The sequence below is a fragment of the Gigantopelta aegis genome, chromosome 12 (genome assembly GCF_016097555.1).
Source record: "Gigantopelta aegis isolate Gae_Host chromosome 12, Gae_host_genome, whole genome shotgun sequence".
Taxonomy (NCBI): Eukaryota; Metazoa; Mollusca; class Gastropoda; order Neomphalida; family Peltospiridae; genus Gigantopelta; species Gigantopelta aegis.
In genome coordinates this window covers 41,657,773-41,673,932 of record NC_054710.1, presented here as the reverse complement: position 1 = coordinate 41,673,932, position 16,160 = coordinate 41,657,773, and the positions used below count along the sequence as shown (strand labels likewise).

The 16,160-nt window shown below is 40.3% G+C and overlaps 1 protein-coding gene across 1 annotated transcript; it reads right to left on the bottom strand.

The window, feature by feature from the left end:
• Positions 1 to 562: 562 nt before the first annotated feature.
• LOC121386053 (uncharacterized protein K02A2.6-like) lies at positions 563 to 8,726 on the bottom strand. Its single transcript, XM_041516852.1, has 2 exons — positions 5,407 to 8,726; positions 563 to 764 (listed from the first exon to the last, which is right to left on the bottom strand). The coding sequence occupies exons 1-2, from the start codon at positions 8,724 to 8,726 to the stop codon at positions 563 to 565; spliced, it is 3,522 nt and encodes a 1,173-aa protein (XP_041372786.1).
• Between the last annotated feature and the right edge of the window lie 7,434 nt (positions 8,727 to 16,160).

Sequence of the window (16,160 nt, the reverse complement as noted above, 5' to 3'; positions counted from 1 at the left end):
AAGTAACGACACGACAAATGGTGGTGTGTTGCCTTTATGCCGAGGAATATCGTTTGTGCTCCATCTATTGGTATCTACATTTCTCATCTTATGAGCTATTTTAAGGCATGTTCATCTTATGCCTATTTTAAACGTCTCATTCTGTTAGAGAAGTTGTTTGACCAGATTTATCATACTCAACAACTCCTAAAAGCTTTCAACTGGTTTTAAAGTAGAAATTATCATACGAGGCATCACCGACTATAATGATACGCGATGCAATACATGACTTTTCATCTTTTGGTTGAAAATCTGTCACATCTAAGGTGGTGATGGGTGGTGGTTTTGGACTGAGTCAGATTATAACTTAGTTTTCCTCTACATTTTGTTTAATGCATATATTATGCAATACAAATGTTTTTATTTATAAATTATGTATTAAGCTGACAATATCATTGCAAGTGCAATAATGAGTTTGCCAACATGTTGTGTTTCAGTTATTTTTCACTTTGTATTGATTGACTATATCTAGCCTAAAATAACTTAGGTGGAGGGGATGAGGTAGGGAGGCTTTACGTCAACTTTACGTCAGTGATACGTCATCAATCAACTTACGTTCACAGATGACGCTCACATCTTCCCCATGATCACAATAGCTGCGATTCCAGCCAAGAGATGAGCACTCCTCCAGGGACTGTTCGTGACTTTTACACCCCACCTCGGCCAGCCAGATCGGGCCTGTACTCGAACCAAAGCGAGCTGCGTCATAGGACCTTGCTGAAGAACTATAACACAAAAAAAATCAAAGAAAGAAAGAAAGAATAATACTAGTAATAATAATAATATGATAATAATAATATAAATAATAATAACATAATAATAATAATAATAATAATAATAATAACAAAATAATAATAATAATAATAATAATTAACACCTTTTTCAAAAGACACAAAAGAAACACCTCAGCACATTGTAAACTACAACCGCTGCTGCTGCTGCTACCACTACTACTACTACTACTACTACTACTACTACTACTACTACTACTACTACTACTACTACTACTACTACTACTACTACTATTATTATTATTATTATTATTATGACCACGGCAAAACAAAATAAATCCAGTCCTCAGTTGCCGAGGCTACACACACGGCCGCCGTGCATATAGAATCCAAGACTACATACATGTACACGGCCGCCGTGCATATAGTATCCAAGACTACATACATGTAGGCCTACACGGCCACCGTGCATATAGAATTCAAGACTAAATACATGTACACGGCCGCCGTGCATATAGAATCAAAACTACATACATGTACATGGCCGCCGTTGATATATAATCAAGACTACATACATGTACACGGCCGTCGTGCATATAGAATCCAAGACTACATACATGTGCACGGCCGCCGTTCATATAGAATCAAGACTATATAAATGTACACGACCGCCGTGAATACAAGACTATATACATGTACACGGCCGCCGTTCATATAGAATCAAGACTAATACATGTACACGGCCGCCGTTCATATAGAATCAATACTACATACATGTACACAGTCGCCGTGCATAGAGAATCCAAGACTACATACATGTACACGGCCGCCGTGCATACAGAATCCAAGACTACATACATGTACACGGTCGCCGTTCATATAGAACCAAGACTACATACATGTACACGGTCGCCGTGTATATAGAATCCAAGACTACATGCATGTACACGTTCGCCGTGCATTATTATTATTATTATTATTATTATGACCACGGCAAAACAAAATATTATTATTATTATTATTATTATTATTATTATTATTATGACCACGGCAAAACAAAATAAATCCAGTCCTCAGTTGCCGAGGCTACACACACGGCCGCCGTGCATATAGTATCCAAGACTACATACATGTAGGCCTACACGGCCACCGTGCATATAGAATTCAAGACTAAATACATGTACACGGCCGCCGTGCATATAGAATCAAAACTACATACATGTACATGGCCGCCGTTCATATATAATCAAGACTACATACATGTACACGGCCGTCGTGTATATAGAATCCAAGACTACATACATGTGCACGGCCGCCGTTCATATAGAATCAAGACTACATACATGTACACGGCCGCCGTTCACATAGAATCAAGACTACATACATGTACACGGTCGCCGTGAATCCAATACTATATACATGTACACGGCCGCCGTTCATATAGAATCAAGACTAATACATGTATACAGTCGCAGTTCATATAGAATCAAGACTACATACATGTACACGGTCGCCGTGCATAGAGAATCCAAGACTACATACATTTACACGGCCGCCGTGCATAGAGAATCCAAGACTACATACATGTACACGGTCGCCGTGTATATAGAATCCAAGACTGCATACATGTACACGGTCGCCGTTCATATAGAACCAAGACTACATACATGTACACGGCCGCCGTGTATATAGAATCGAAGACTACATACATGTACACGGTCGCCGTGTATATAGAATCCAAGACTACATGCATGTACACGATCGCCGTGCATATAGAATCAAGACTACATACATGTACACGACCGCCGTGCATAGAGAATCCAAGACTACATACATGCACACGGTCGCCGTGTATATAGAATCCAAGACTACATACATGTACACGGTCGCCGTTAATATAGAACCAAGACTACATATATACTCTTCAAAAGAAGAAACGCAAAACCACATTGTCGTAACATTTGGAGAATTGATTTAATTATTGAATGGTGAGTCCGATAATTACCAAATGTTGCAGGATTGTTCACAATTCACTCTAGTCCATTGTGAGTAAGTGATAGGACACACCACCAAGGTCAAGGTCATCTGGAGTCAATACCGGGTGTGCCCTCCGCGTGTGTTGACAACTGCCTGGCACCGCCTGCCCATTGAAGCAACCAGAGTACGGATGACGTCCCGGGGGATGGTGGCCCACTCGGCCTGCAAGGCTGCTGCAAGCTCGGGCAGGGTCTGGGGCTGTGGTTGTCACTGTCGGAGGCGTCGGTCCAACTCGTCCCATAGATGCTCAATTGGGTTCAAATCCGGTGATGTCGATGGCCAAGGAAGGACATTAATGTTGTTGTTCTGTAGGAAAGCCGTTGTGAGACGTGCTGTGTGAGGCCTGGCGTTGTCATGTTGGAACACTGCGTTGGCGTTGGCCATAACTGGAAGGATGTGTGGCCGGAGGATCTGGTCAATGTAGCCCTGTGCATTCAGGTTGCCCTACACGTGGACCAGGTCAGTTCTGCCAGTGTGTGAGATGGCTGCCCACACCATGACACTACCCCCGCCGAATCTGTCCACTTCCTGCACGCAGTTTGCCGCATAACGTTCACCACGACGCCTATACACGCGACATCTTCCATCATGACGTCGGAGCAGAAATCGGGACTCGTCACTGAACCACACCTGTCTCCATCGCAGTTGAGGCCATTGTCGATGAATCTGGCACCACTGCAGTCGGAGTCGACGGTGTTGTGGTGTTAAGATGACACCTCGAACTGGACGTCTGGCACGAATTCCTACCTCGCGTAGGCGGTTCCGTACGGTCTGGTCGGATATCCTGCGCAAACCTGGTATTGCTGCGGCTGTGGAGGTGGCAGTAGTCAATCGTTCCCGAAGGTGGCGTACCCGGATGTAGCGGTCCTGCCCGGGGGTAGTGACCCGTGGTCGACCGGATCTAGGGAGGTCACGTTTTGATCCATGTTGCTGGTAACGGTCCCACAGTCTGGAGATGGTGCTTGGGGACACATGGAATGCCCTGGCAACGGCCGTTCTGGATTCGCCTGCGTCTAGTCGGCCGATGGCATTGTTTCTCTGCGGTTCACTGAGACGTGGCATGTCCTGGATTGTCAACTGTCGGCCAGATGCAGAGGCCAGGCAAGCGAACACCATGCACTTTTATACTGTCGGTGTTCATGTTGCACGTGCAGACAACGCACGTGCAGTGGTGACATGGTTTGCACGTGGCTGCGTTTTTGCGAATATTCACATTTTGGAACTTTATTGTACAGTAGCTGCGTTTTATCGAATGTAACCGTGGGAATGTGTTTGGGACATGCAATGACCTTATATTCACAAAGCATGAACCGGTAGGAAACATAAAATCGGAGTTATAACCCATTTGTACCCTTTTGCGTTTCTTTTTTTGAAGAGTATATGTACACGGCCGCCGTGTATATAGAATCCAAGATTACATACATGTACACGGTCGCCGTGTATATAGAATCCAAGACTACATGCATGTACACGGTCATCGTTCATATGGAATCAAGACTACATACTGTTAAATATTAAAATGACATTGGACAAAATCATTCGTGACCATGCTCTACTGATATTTATTTCCTTTTTTATTTAAGAGTTAGTACAGAGGGGAGATAACCAATGCGTATACCAAAAGGTCACATCAGACTGAGTCACTGTTTAAATTGTAACACTTGCATGTATGTTTAAATACATAACATCTCCTCCCTGCTTAAATGTGAAGATAGACAACAGCTTACACACAACTGCTTAGTATTTGCTTTTGATAGAAGAACAGAAAATAACTAGACAATAAAAACTAACTTAAGAGTTCTCATGGAATCGAGTTATAACACAATGTTCAGTATATTCACTTCACTTGGAATATATGTTCAAAAACTGCTTTTACTTAATGCAAAATAATTGTTAATATTAAAGTAATTAAGCATGTACTTAGTGTCAAATAAATGTTATAGTAAGTAATTAAGCATTTACTTAATGCTAAATAAAGGTTTTAACAAAGTAATTAAGACACTGTTTTTTTTTTCAAACAAAACTTCACAAGTCAAGACGAGTCGGAGGTTTCCTATCACTGCGCACAGGATAACGACACTGCACATCACTAGTGTCATCTTTTGATTCACTGATAACACTATGATGATCACCAGAACACAGTACTACACCCCTACTATGCACAACATCATCAACTGAATCTGATGGAGACCTCGTCACTAACTGATCAACATGACGTTTCCATATGATGTTAGGTGAAATTGCAACTTGATATGACACAGGGCCGGTTTTGGCTACTACCGATCCTGCTACCCATTTAGAACCTTCCCTGTAGTTTCGAACATAAACAGGTTGATTTACACTGAAACTTCGTTGTTTTCTTCTTCCCTCTCGAGCACTGATTTGACCATGTTGTCGCTTTTGCACTGTTACTGCCAATTTGGGCTTCAGCAAATCCAAACGTGAACGTAGTCGTCTTCCCAACAACAGCATAGCAGGCGATTCTGATGTAGTCGAATGCGGTGTGTTTCGATATGTGAGCAAAAATGCAGACAGTTTTTGTTGTAGATTATCCGCTGACTTGAGTTTACGCAAGGCATGTTTAAAAGTTTGAACAAACCGTTCTGCTAAACCATTTGTGGCTGGGTGATAAGGAGCACTAAGAATATGCTGTACTCCGTTCATCTCTAGAAAGTACTTGAACTCTGCTGAAACAAACTGTGGTCCATTATCGCTGACAATTTGCAAGGGCAAACCGTAACGACAAAACAATCGTCTCAAAATTTCAATAGTCGTCTCTGCAGTTGTGGCTTTCATCATAAACACTTCCGGCCATTTAGAATGAGAGTCAACCACAACTAAATACATGTGGCCTTGAAAAGGTCCGGCAAAATCAATATGCAACCTTTTCCATGGAGCATCAGGAAAAGACCATGGATGCAATGGGGTTGGTCCCGGCATTTTCTGAATCTGCTGACACTCTTCACATGACTTAACCAAATCCTCTATGTGAGAATCAAGTTTAGGCCACCAAAAGTAACTTCTTGCAAGTTCCTTCATTTTCACAATTCCACTGTGAGCACTATGAAGTTCTTCCAAAACTTGTAATTGAAGTTTGGGTGGTACAATCACACGCATGCCCCACATCAAGCAACCTTGATGAATTGTAAGTTCATCTTTACGAATGAAGTATGGCTGTAATGCTGGATCTTGTGTCTTGTACCAACCAGTCTGGGTCAAGTCCAACACTTTGGATAATGTTGGATCCTTTCGGGTATATTTCCGAATGTCATCTGCTTTGATTGGCAAGCGTTCAATTTGTGAAATATTGAATATATCTACGGTGTGACATTTTTCATTTGGTGCAAACTTCAGTGGTAGTCGCGAAAGTCCATCCGCATTTGCATTACTTTCATAGTTTTTATACACGATTTCATAATCATGAGCGGCTAAGAAAATAGCCCACCGTTGCAAACGAGCTGCTGCCAATGTTGGAATTCCCGTTTTTGAACCAAATATTTTCGTGAGTGGACGATGATCAGTAACGAGAGTGAATTTCCGACCGTACAGATACTGATGGAACTTTTTCACACCAAACACTAATGCAAGAGCCTCTTTGTCAATTTGAGCATATTTCTGTTCAGTTTTTGTTAATGTCCTGGAAACAAATGCAATGGGCTTTTCGATGCCGTCACACATGTGTGATAACACTGCCCCAATTCCATATGGCGAAGCATCACAAGCCAAGGTAATTGGTACGGTTGGGTTGTAATGAACAAGAACAATCGACGATGCTAACATTGTTTTAGCTTTCTCAAATGCTGAGTTCACTTCTGTTGACCAATTCCACTTTTGATCTTTAACCAACAGTCGATTTAATGGCTTTATGACTGATGCCAAATTTGGTAGAAATCTGTGATAGTAGTTTAACATTCCCAGGAATGATCTTAACTGCGTCACATTTTCAGGAACCGGTGCATTTGTAACTGCCTCAACTTTTTCTTTGGTGGTATGCAACCCTTCAGAATCAATGAGGTGTCCAAGGTATTCCAATGAATCCTTGAAAAAGAAACATTTGTTTTTCTTTGCTCTCATGCCACAATCTTCCAGTCGTTGCAATACACGCTCAAGATTTTCTAAATGTTCTGTCTTTGATTTTCCTGTAATCAGTATGTCATCAATGTAACATACGACACCTGGCAATCCCTGAAGCATCTGTTCCATTGTCCTTTGGAAGATAGCCGGTGCGGAGGTAATTCCAAAAGGTAGACGTGTATAACGAAATAAACCTTTCTGTGTACTTATGACCAAGTACTTTTGTGCTTCTTTGTCAACTTTCAGTTGTTGATATGCATTAGCCAAGTCAATTGTGCTGAACTGTTTTCCACCTGATAGTGTAGCAAACAAATCTTCAATCCGTGGCAATGGATACTGGACTGAATTTAAGACAGGGTTAATGGTAACCTTGAAATCACAACATAGCCTGACACTACCGTTTTTCTTTACGACTGGGACAACCGGTGTTGCCCAGTCACTGAAATCAACTGATTCAAGAATGCCTTCTTTCACTAGACGATCAATTTCATCATCAACTGGTTTACGTAAGGAGTATGGTACTGGACGAGCTTTTATGAATTTTGGCGATGCATCATCATTTATACTGAATTTCACTTCCATACCTTTCACTGTGCCAAGTGCATCTTTAAACACATCACTGTGTCGATCCAAAGTATCTTTGAGTTCATTTCTAACTTCCACGTCAACTGATGACAGATTCTTGATTTCCATCCAATCTAGTTTAATTTTCTCCAACCAGGAACGTCCAAATAACGGAGGTCCTCCGTTCTCAATGACGTACAACTCCAGTTGTTCTTTCTGACTATTCTGCTCCACTTCAACTGTTACCAAACCTTTAGGCTTAATTTTCTCGCCTGTGTAGGTTTTCATTACTACTTTTGTTGACTGTAATGGTAAATGTTTGAAATGTTTATTATAAAATTCTGTGGATATTATGGATAGTGCAGAACCTGTGTCCAGCTCCATGGGAAAATCAACACCCTCAACTTTGGGATGAACCCATATGACATCACTTTTTCTTTTTTGTGTTGTATAAAACAATGCTGTTTCATCACTCTCAGATTCAGAATCAGATTTCGATTCATCAACTTGATGCACTTTTTTAGACTTCTGTAGACTCATCTTAAATTTTTCTGGCTTCGTCTTTTTACTTCGACAAATAGTAGAAATATGTCCTTTCTTTCCACACGAATTGCAGTTGCTGTTCTGGAAACAGCAATCTTTACAGGCATGGTTAGTTTTGCCACAGTGACGACACTTTTGCATATTTGCGCGATTTTGCGGTCTTGAATAATTTTGTACTTTGTACACAGGTGTTTCTGATGAATGATTCACGTTTAACTTTAGTTCACCAATATCTTTTACTGCGGTTTCCATAGAATGTGCAATCTTTAGTGCTTTATTGAAGGAAAGTTCTTCCTCAGTTATTAAACGTTTCTGTGCAGCTTCACTTGTTAACCCACAAACAAACTGGTCACGCAAATTGTCATCTAAGACTGCATTGAATTCGCAATATCGCGACATCTGCCGTAAAACACCTGCGTAATCGGTAACAGTTTCTTTATGTTCTTGGTTTCGTTTCCGAAATCTAAATCGTTCGGCAATAACAAGCGGTTTTGGTGAGAAATGTGTTGCCAAAACATCAATTAACTGTTTATATGTTTTGTTAGTAGGCTTCTCCGGAGCCAAGAGATTGCGCAAAATTGTGTATGTGTTGCCCCCAATAAGACACAGTAGGGTCGACACCTTTTTGTTATTGTCAATACTGTTCGCGTTAAAGTAGTGGCCTAAACGCTCAGCGTACGTACCCCAGTCTTGAGTTTTGGGATTAAACTCTTCTATGTGTCCAATAATATTGGCCATTGCACTTACTTAGGAGTTTTATCCTCGTCGCCAGTTGTTAAATATTAAAATGACATTGGACAAAATCATTCGTGACCATGCTCTACTGATATTTATTTCCTTTTTTATTTAAGAGTTAGTACTGAGGGGAGATAACCAATGCGTATACCAAAAGGTCACATCAGACTGAGTCACTGTTTAAATTGTAACACTTGCATGTATGTTTAAATACATAACACATACATGTACATGGTCGCCGTGTATATAGAATCCAAGACTACATACATGTACACGGCCGCCGTTCATATAGAATCAAGACTACATACATGTACACGGCCGCCGTTCATATAGAATCAAGACTACATACATGTACACGGTCATCGTTCATATAGAATCAAGACTACATACATGTACACGGTCGCCGTGTATATAGAATCCAAGACTACATACATGTACACGGCCGCCGTTCATATAGAATCAAGACTACATACATGTACACGGCCGCCGTTCATATAGAATCAAGACTACATACATGTACACGGTCATCGTTCATATAGAATCAAGACTACATACATGTACACGGTCGCCGTGCATAGAGAATCCAAGACTACATACATGTACACGGTCGCCGTGAGAATACAAGACTACATATACACGGTCGCCGTTCATATAGAATCCAAGACTACATACATGTACACGGTCGCCGTTCATATAGAATCAAGACTACATGCATGTACACGGTCGCCGTGCATAGAGAATCCAAGACTACATACATGTACACGGTCGCCGTGTATATAGAATCCAAGACTACATAGATGTACACGGCCGCCGTTCCTATAGAATCAAGACTACATACATGTACACGGTCGCCGTTCATATGGAATCAAGACTACATACATGTACACGGTCGCCGTGTATATAGAATCCAAGACTACATACATGTACACGGTCGCCGTTAATATAGAACCAAGACTATATATATGTACACGGCCGCCGTGTATATAGAATCCAAGATTACATACATGTACACGGTCATCGTTCATATAGAATCAAGACTACATACATGTACACGGTCGCCGTGTATATAGAATCCAAGACTACATACATGTACACGGCCGCCGTTCATATAGAATCAAGACTACATACATGTACATCCAAGACTACATACATGTACACGGTCGCCGTGCATAGAACATCCAAGACTACATACATGTACACGGTCGCCGTTCATATAGAATCAACACTACATACATGTACACGGTCGCCGTGCATAGAGAATCCAAGACTACATACATGTACACGGTCGCCGTGTATATAGAATCCAAGACTACATACATGTACACGGTCGCCGTTCATATAGAATCAAGACTACATACATGTACACGGTCGCCGTGCATAGAGAATCCAAGACTACATACATGTACACGGTCGCCGTGTATATAGAATCCAAGACTACATAAATGTACACGGCCGCCGTTCCTATAGAATCAAGACTACATACATGTACACGGTCGCCGTTCATATGGAATCAAGACTACATACATGTACACGGTCGCCGTGTATATAGAATCCAAGACTACATACATGTACACGGTCGCCGTTAATATAGAACCAAGACTACATATATGTACACGGCCGCCGTGTATATAGAATCCAAGATTACATACATGTACACGGTCGCCGTGTATATAGAATCCAAGACTACATGCATGTAAGACTACATACATGCACACGGTCGCCGTGTATATAGAATCGGTACACGGTCGTTAATATAGAACCAAGACTAAATATATGTACACGGCCGCCGTGTATATGGAATCAAGACTACATACATGTACACGGTCGCCGTGTATATAGAATCCAAGACTACATACATGTACACGGCCGCCGTTCATATAGAATCAAGACTACATACATGTACACGGCCGCCGTTCATATAGAATCAAGACTACATACATGTACACGGTCATCGTTCATATAGAATCAAGACTACATACATGTACACGGTCGCCGTGTATATAGAATCCAAGACTACATACATGTACACGGCCGCCGTTCATATAGAATCAAGACTACATACATGTACACGGCCGCCGTTCATATACAATCAAGACTACATACATGTACACGGTCATCGTTCATATAGAATCCAAGACTACATACATGTACACGGTCGCCGTGTATATAGAATCCAAGACTACATAGATGTACACGGCCGCCGTTCCTATAGAATCAAGACTACATACATGTACACGGTCGCCGTTCATATAGAATCAAGACTACATACATGTACACGGTCGCCGTTCATATAGAATCCAAGATTACACACATGCACACGGCCGCCGTTCATATAGAATTCAAGACTACATACCAGTACACGGTCGCCGTGCATATAGCATGCAAGACTACATACATATACACGGCCGCCGTGTATATAGAATCCAAGATTACACACATGTACACAGCCGCCGTTCATATAGAATCAAGACTACATAGGCTACATGTACACGGTCGCCGTGTATATAGAATCAAGACTACATACATGTACACGGTCGCCGTGCATATACAATCTAAGACTACATACATGTACACGGCCGCCGTGAATCCAAGGTTACATACACGGCCGCCGTGCATATAGAATCCAAGACTTCATAAATGTACACGTTTTTCGGCTGACAAGTTTTTCCGTGACTCGTATGACAGCCATTCTGCAGAACGCCACGATTGTTAGCGTTTAGTCTCTACCTATCCGAGCATGTCCTAGCAGCACCGGCGGATTGACCGCCCCACTCTAAGAAGAAATAGGAAGCTGAGTCGGCCCCTACTACTCTTTTGTGGACTTTTACTTTGTTTCATATTGGTACCATCTCGTATCCTCCCAGGCCCGTAGCCAGCATTTCGACTGGGAGGGTTCGACTAGGTATTTGCCGGGGCCTTATGAATATGAAGTTGATTAAAAAAAACAAAAAACAAAAAACTTATGGGGTTCCAGGGGCATGCTTCCCCGGAAATTGTGAAATCTCGGAAAGCCTAAACCGCGTTTTCCTGGCATCTGGAAGTTAAAAAATGATATTTGAAAACAACTAGTTTCGACTAGTTTGTACTGTATTTTTGTTATTTGTTTCATTTTGTTTCAAGAAAACGAAATTCTAGCAAACACCAGGAGCTAAAGGTATTGACCAGAGGTATATGTTGAAAGGTACGTGTACCTCAGAACTATGATCAATTCCTTCAATAATGAACATATTTATGAAAAACGAAACGCATTACGTTCAGAACAATTGTATCATCACCAATCACCGCCAGCACCTGCATCCTCTGTTAAAAGTACAGGTGTAGTCCTCAAACGTTTTCAGCAAAAGGTATTGCATCCCATTTCATGTTTGTCACTGATGCATAATAACATCACAATGGCATCTACATGTTGGCCATAAAACATTTTGAAATACATGTGCTTGGAAATTACATTCAAGAAAGTATGTAACATTTTCTAATTGACCTTAATACTACGAGGACGACTGTAATTTGCATATTCAAAAACGTGTTTTTGGTCGTTCAACTAGGTTAAATTTCATTTTATTTCTAAAAAATATTTTTTCGCCCGAGCTTCTTACCATTAAGACGACCAGGTCGAGCAACTTGTGCTCTATTGCAAAACATGCCAGCGCGGGCGACCCCAAAACCAACTGCCACCCTTGTGCTCCATTGCACGTGCCAGCCCCCCTCTGCCACCCACCCCAAACCTTTTCCTGTCCTGGACGGAGGAGCCGGCGAATGTCGACAACTGCGCCGGGCCCATGACAGGCGTGTGCTACAACAACTTGTTCTCAATGTGCACGTTAAAACCTACGACCTGACCTGACATAACAAGATTACTTTTTGTTGTTGACCTTTTATTTCTTTTTTTTGGTTGATAAATCAATGGAAGGTGAACTGCTGTCATTGTCATGTAATTATTGAATGCTATGAAGTCATCAAAATAGCAGAACGTACAATTAAACATTCTTTCTACATGTAGGTTCTTTTTTGTTTCTTTCTTTTTTTCTTTTGTTTTTTGGAAACAGATTAGTTAGAAATGCTGAGTCATGTAACACTGCAGCTTTGGTATGGGGATTGCTAAAGGACCGACCGACCGTGCATCAAGCGAGCGCTTTACCACTGGGCTACGTCCCGCCATCCGTGCATATAGAATCCAAACTATATACACGGTAGCCCGAGTACTCTTGACTGTAAGAGAGCTAGACGTACATTTGGACGGTTATGACGTTCTCGCTACAGCCTCATAACCGTCCAAATGTCCGTCTAGCTTCCTTTCAGTCAGACTACTCGGGCTACACACACGGCCAATGTCTATATAGCCTGGACTATCACTAACCGTGGGAATCCTAAACTGCGACAGACAACCTCGGCATCTTTGGTGCTGAATTCATCGTCACACACAGATCCCCATTGCCCATCGTGGAAGATTTCAAGTCGTCCTTCATAGCTCGAGGAACCATTTACCAAACGCACAGACGACTGTGTGGCAGCCCCTACAAAGCAATAGGCCACATTTCAAAATAGTAATGTTGTGTTTGATATAAAGTAGTGTTGCGTTGGTAGAAAGCAGCGTAAAGTTGGTAGAAACTAGAGGTGTGTTGGTAGAAATTAGTGTCGTGTTGGTATAAATATATTGGAGTTGCTATAAAGTGGTGCAGTATTGGTATAAAGTGTTCCTACAGGCAGCTGTAGTTACACGTAGTTAGCTATAAAGCAATACATTACAAAATATTGTTGGTACATACTATTGTACTGTTGGTTTAAATGAGTTTATAGTGTTGGTATAAACTAGTGTAATGATGGTATAAAGTAGTTACGTATAGTTGCAGCTCGTATAAAGGAATAACTGTTTGCAGTTGCTTTGTAATAAATTCAAGTTCTTTATTTACATTAAGCTTTACAGCTCATCTGTTCATATATAAACAAAAATACATAACCACAGCAGAACAAACTTCAATAAACAAGAAACATACATGTCACATGAAACAAATAAACTACACACATACGGAAAATGCCGTAAACAACTTCTTTTCTTAATTCAACTGCTTTATATAAATATTTTCCAAAATTACATAAAGTTTTAGAATTTTTTACATTATATAATAGCAGTAGCTTAAATAAATTATGGTTTTTTTCCAGTAATAAGGTTTAATGTATTGTTTCTCAAATCAGTATATAAGGAGCATTTTAAAATAAAATAAAACTCATCTTCCGTAACATTTAAACAGTGAAAACATAATCTATCATTTCGCTGTGTATGACTATATCTTTTCAACTGCTAACATATGAGATGACATTCTAAATTTTGACACATATTTTCTATAAAGTACTGGAAGTGGTTTCCGTAAATAAAACTGCAGATGTAATGTATCTGTAAAATATTTGTACATAACACATTTTGGCGAAATATCAATTGCACTCCTAATATATTGCATAGCTTGGTCTAGAATTCTTTGTTTGATTACAAATAAACATCCAGGATATAGTACTTGATTAAACCATATATCCCCCAAACCCAAATTAATCAATTCCTTTTTAATGTGGTATACCCAGTTTTGTTCTTTATAATTTTCTACTATATCATACAAAAATTCATAGCAATTCTTCAATATACAATTAGATGTCACTAACAGCTTACACCAGTATTTAATCATATTATATATCCGCTGGTATCTTAATGGATAACGATAGTTCCGCATAAAACATTACATTACATGTAGATTGTTTAACACCCAACATTTTTTTTTACAAAATTCCATATGAATACGCTCAATATTAGCCCATACTTCCGATGCATAATACAAAATACTACTAATATAACAATCAAACAATGATAGCATAGTTGCTGGATTGAGATAAAGAGCTTTAACATTTCGGTTCAATGCAAAAATAGCTTTTCTACCTTGCTCAGGCAATATTTTTTCAGCAATATTAAATGTGTTATTATAGTTTAATACAATACCCAGGTATGTCAAGTTATTCACAATTTCAATACAATTATCACCGTAGAACCATTTTTCATTCTCTCTAAGTTTACCTGCATTTCTAAAAACAACAATTTTTGTCTGCATTATTTACATGCAGATCCCACTTTCTAGAATAATCTAGCAAAGTGTCTAATTGTAACTGCAAATCATCAATTGATTCTGAAAAAATTACAAGATCATCTGCATACATTAATAAATATAAACTAAGTGACTGACACTCATATGGTATACAGTTCCATTGGATAAAACTTACTTCAAAATCATTGATATATAAAGAAAACAAATAAATAAAATACTAACCAGGTTTGCCAGTCATACCATTTTTTTAATGAAACGCGTGAACAGTGTTGGTATCTGACTAACGTTCGCTCGGCAGATACCAAAACGGTTCACTCATTTCATAAAACATGGTATGACAGGCAAGCTCGTTTCGTATTATATATATATATATATATATATATAGAGAGAGAGAGAGAGAGAGAGAGAGAGAGAGAGAGAGAGAGAGAGAGAGAGAGAGAGAGGGGGGGGGGGGGGGGGGGGGTTCTGGCATCGTCAATATCATACGTTGAAAAAATCGAGATATCCCTTAGGGAATGATTGTGGCTTTCGGCCATATGTCATGACACCCACACACCCCACCCCACCCAAATGGATTTTCTGGATCCGCCACTGTCACCCGTAAAGGAGCTGAATATACAGTAGGCAAATTTAAAATTAAATATTGTGAGTTACCTAGATGGTTTTGATAACTATTTATGATGTTGAGTAAATTTTAATGAAAACAGTGTTGCACCTTGATGACCTTTGACCCCATATCCGACCATCTATGTCAGCTAAGGGAGAAAGGAAATGTTTTATTTAACTACGCACTCAACACATGTATTTACGGTTATATGGCGTCGGACATACGGTTAAGGACCACACATATATTGAGAGAGGAAACCCGCTGTTGCCACTTCATGGGCTACTCGTTCCGATTAGCAGCAAGGGATCTTGTATAGGCACCATCCCACAGAAAGGATATTACATACCACCGCCTTTGTTACACCAGTTGTGGAGCACTGGCTCCACCGAGAAATAGATCAATCAGCCCACCGACGGAAATCCATCCTAGGTTGATCGCGCATCAGGCGAGCGCTGTACCACTAAGCTACGTCCCGCCCCCAACGTGAGCTAACGTGAAGAACGTTTTTCAGATGTCCCTTTGTCAAAAGTTCAAATGTCATCTAAGTGGTTAATATGTTACCTTTTTCAAAGGTCATGATTTTGAAAACGTCCCTCGGATGTATTGTAGCAGAAAAGCTAAATAAACAATGCCTATCTTTATACTGAGCTGTTTAGGAGCCTTAAAATGTTGGGGATTGTAATTTAAAGTCAACACCCTTATGATGTCATAATTTGACCTCTGTTAACCTTAAACATTATCCAA